At 28.2% G+C, this 3,754-nt stretch overlaps 1 protein-coding gene across 1 annotated transcript in view; it reads right to left on the reverse strand.

The window, feature by feature from the left end:
* Positions 1-6: 6 nt before the first annotated feature.
* LOC108684788 (CAAX prenyl protease 1 homolog) overlaps positions 7-3,754 on the reverse strand; it is a 5,023-nt gene continuing 1,275 nt past the window's right edge. The window contains exons 2-7 of the mRNA XM_018189273.1: positions 2,762-3,062; positions 2,093-2,239; positions 1,584-1,787; positions 956-1,471; positions 535-678; positions 7-455 (exon numbers count right to left, since the gene is read on the reverse strand). Coding sequence (XP_018044762.1) covers positions 237-455; positions 535-678; positions 956-1,471; positions 1,584-1,787; positions 2,093-2,239; positions 2,762-2,863 — 1,332 coding nt within the window. The 5' untranslated portion in view covers positions 2,864-3,062 and the 3' untranslated portion in view covers positions 7-236. The remainder of the gene's footprint in view (positions 456-534; positions 679-955; positions 1,472-1,583; positions 1,788-2,092; positions 2,240-2,761; positions 3,063-3,754) is intronic.

Consider the following 3,754-nt stretch of genomic DNA (forward strand, 5'->3'; position numbering starts at 1 on the left):
ATTATAATAAAAACAGAATCATATTGACATTATGACAATAAACAGGAAGCATAATTATCTCGGACTTATTTAGGTCCGTTCAACTCTGGATATTAGAATTAAAATAAAAAGGAAAATGTGATGTTTAAAATAACGTAAACAAAAATTATGCTTTGTATGTCGGTAAACTTCAGGCTTCATTTTTCATGCCCTCAAAATTAAATTGAAAAAACCCCATAGAATAAAAAACTCGCCCCTTATTTGGTTTTATCTATCGCTTCCAATCGTTCGATGGTAGGCGGATGTGAATGATTCCAAGAGGAATACAATTTATCATATATAGGATATCCTAAATTATCCTTCTGTAATTTTAAAAGAGCTGCTTTTAAAGCCTCGCCGTGGCCTAATTTTGTGGCAAAATGATCTGCTTGAAATTCATATCTTCGGCTGATCACCACGATAATAAAATTAAAGATCTGAAAATAATAAGAATTTGCATGATTTTTATTGCAATTTTCTGTTTATGTGTAATAGAAAAATTTAATGAATACTTACTGTATTCAGTGGTATCAAAATATACATTGTTACAATAAATAGACCGATAATAATGGGCTGACTATCGACGAAGCCAAAAGCGCTATACATTGGTGTGTATCGCAAGAGTTTGGCAAACATAATAAAATTGGCTAGAAGTATTATCTGAAAAAATATATATATTATTAAAAACAAAATATTAAATACAAAGACGAATTTAAAAAGATTTCTCAGATTATGTACAACATATTTTATTTCTTATTTTTCTTATTTCTCTTTATCTTTATTTCTTAAAATATATTTTATTAAATTTTAAGTGATTCTTTAATAAATACAGAGTCAATTCTATTTAGCAAATATTAAGATATTATTGATTTTGTAAGGTCAATTCGAAATAATATATATATAGAAATGATAATATAAATCAACTTTAAAGTTATACCTGACTCAGTAAAAATCCTAGCAAAGCATGATTATGTTTCCAATGACCCAATTCATGCGCGAGTACCGCCAGTATTTCATTTGTCTCACAACCAATTTCTTTGTCGTCATCATTGCTGTCTTTCTTACAATAATCCTTGATGAGTGTATCAAAGAGAACTATTCTTTTGTATTTATAAAAACCATACAGATAGGCATTGCTGTGTGATGATCTTTTGGAGCCTTCAACTACAAACAACTTGTACAAAGGAAATTTCAAGGAAGCTGCCAATTCTTCGATCTTTTGTTTTAATTCACCCTCAGGCAATGGTGTATATTTGTCAAATAATGGTGCAATTATTTCTGGGTACAAAATTATCATGAATAACGATACTACCACAGTTAATAACCATAAGTACCAGAAGAAATAATCGCCACCATTTTGCACAACCCATATTATACCACATAAAAGAGGTAAAGTGATAATTTGAGTCACGAGGAATCTCTTAATTTCGTCCTTAATAAAAAATATAGCTGTCTGCAAATAAGTAGTAACAAGAATTAGCAAAGATCTTTTTCAATCAAATCTGATGCTCAATAATTAAAGATATATAAAAATATCTTTTTAAGTTGCATATAGAAAATCTTACTTGTTTATTAAAGCCATGTTTCTGTTCCAAAACAAAAGTATCGTATATCTCTATTGGCAGATTGGATATGTGAGAAAATACGCCTATGATAAGCATACATATTGCGCTTATCAGTATTTCATTCTCATGGTTGAAATTATAATACTTCGCTATTTTAATGCTCCATTGCCAGAAATAATAATAGGCATAAAATACCAGAATTAACTGTAAAAATACAAAATAATGCAAATCTATCAATAATATCTAAAAGATTTCTGTTTTAATGCTTTTGTCAATGCATAATTTATCTTTTTACTCCCGTTTTTTACAAGGTTCCCACTAAAAATATAGAAGTGAAAACGAGATAGCAAAACTTCGAATGGCGAAATTTTTGAGGCATCAAAAAATGTACACAAAAATACAAAAAAAAATGTTTGTTTAAAATTCAATGAGCATTCAGGTATCCATACATTGACAGAAAAATTAATCAATAGTATATAAAATTTGTAGACACGTTTTATGATACTTACGGTATTATAGATTTTAGAATATACATCCTGTACTGTACCGAAGGTATTTCTGTGCAATGCATACGCACGAGCCTTATCATATATATCCTTACTCATTAAACCCTCAATCGATTTGGGTAAATCAACGAGACGTCGCAACAATGCTCTCTGTAAATATATATATATGTATATATATCAGAAATATTGCCTGTAATTATATCAATTCATTCATTTACATTTAAAATAATCTGAATATAAGAATCAAAATAAAAATAAATGTGACATAAATAAAATACAAATATGTAAATATGTGGAAATTTAATCGACAAATAATATAAAATCTTGCTAATTTTAGAATTACAAGCGTTCTAAGTATTATTCTAAAACAGGGTACCTATCATGCAACAAGTCGGAATGAATTCCGATCAGAATTATTCAATTATTCCCTACGTTTCTATTGTTTTCTAGAGGAATAATTCCGATCGGAATTCATTCAGATATGTTTCCATGATAAATATCGAGAGCTGAGATTTAATTGCATTTCATGCCGGATCGGCATTTAGGCTACGCGCGGGTTGGTGAAGTAAGGAACAGGAACCAAGCTGAAAATCGATCAAAATGTGCAACTTAATCTCAACTATTCTAAAAGATGAAAAAAAAAGATTACAGGTTAGAAAGACAGATTTTTACCTGACGAAAATTTAAATAATAATGCCAAAAGTTCAATAGCCATATCATCCATAAAATTGTTTCAAGAATATGTTTCTCCCAAAAATCCACAAGTGCCTCCATTTTGTTAAAATATTAACAGAATGTTTTTGTTCTTCTTTACTTTCCCTGTATGGATTCCGACCCTGTTATAATCACAGTACCATGCGTTGCTTTAATCTTGCGATTGCTTGCGATCCAGCATTAAACCTTTTCGGGGCAGTGTGTTGGACGAGTCACCTTTTGACGCATGCGCATTGCGCGTTCGGCTGCGGCATCAGTGCTGTATTAATGTCGAACATATAAAGGCTCTGTAAGGCCCTATTTTGATGTAATTATATTAAAACTATATAAATTATATCACTTTTTTTGATAAATCAATAAAGATTATAAAGCGACAGAAATTTTGTGAAAAATCAAAGATATGAGCAAAAGGAAATTAAAAATAAGATTAAGGATTTATTTCCTTCTTAATATGAAATAGTGTGGAATAAATTTCGAATAGACGTTTCTTCAATCATAAAAAAACAATAATAATATACTTAAAGTATAAATTAATATTGGATTTAGTACATATAAAAATAAATTAGACAAGGTAACAGTTTAAAACAAAAGTAAAATAAATATTTTAACCTTTTAATAAGAGAGAGTTATTAAAACAAAAATTTTCAACATCAATTTTTTTATTTAATAATGTAACATTATTAATTCATATTTTAAAATATTATTATATTTCACGGCTGAAGAAGACTTAAAGAAATCAAAATTTATTCTCTTATTATTTATATTAATACATGCATACAAATAAATACATTTATTGAGAAATTGTCATCTCTACTTTCTTTGGCTTGTTAACAATTTTTATATTATTTTGCAATAACAAGCCAATTCGATTTTCAAAAATTATATAAAGTTTCATAAGAATTAGGTGGACATTTATAATATTATATATTAATATTATATATAAATAGTACT

The sequence above is a fragment of the Atta colombica genome, unplaced genomic scaffold, assembly GCF_001594045.1.
Source record: "Atta colombica isolate Treedump-2 unplaced genomic scaffold, Acol1.0 scaffold140, whole genome shotgun sequence".
NCBI lineage: Eukaryota > Metazoa > Arthropoda > Insecta > Hymenoptera > Formicidae > Atta > Atta colombica.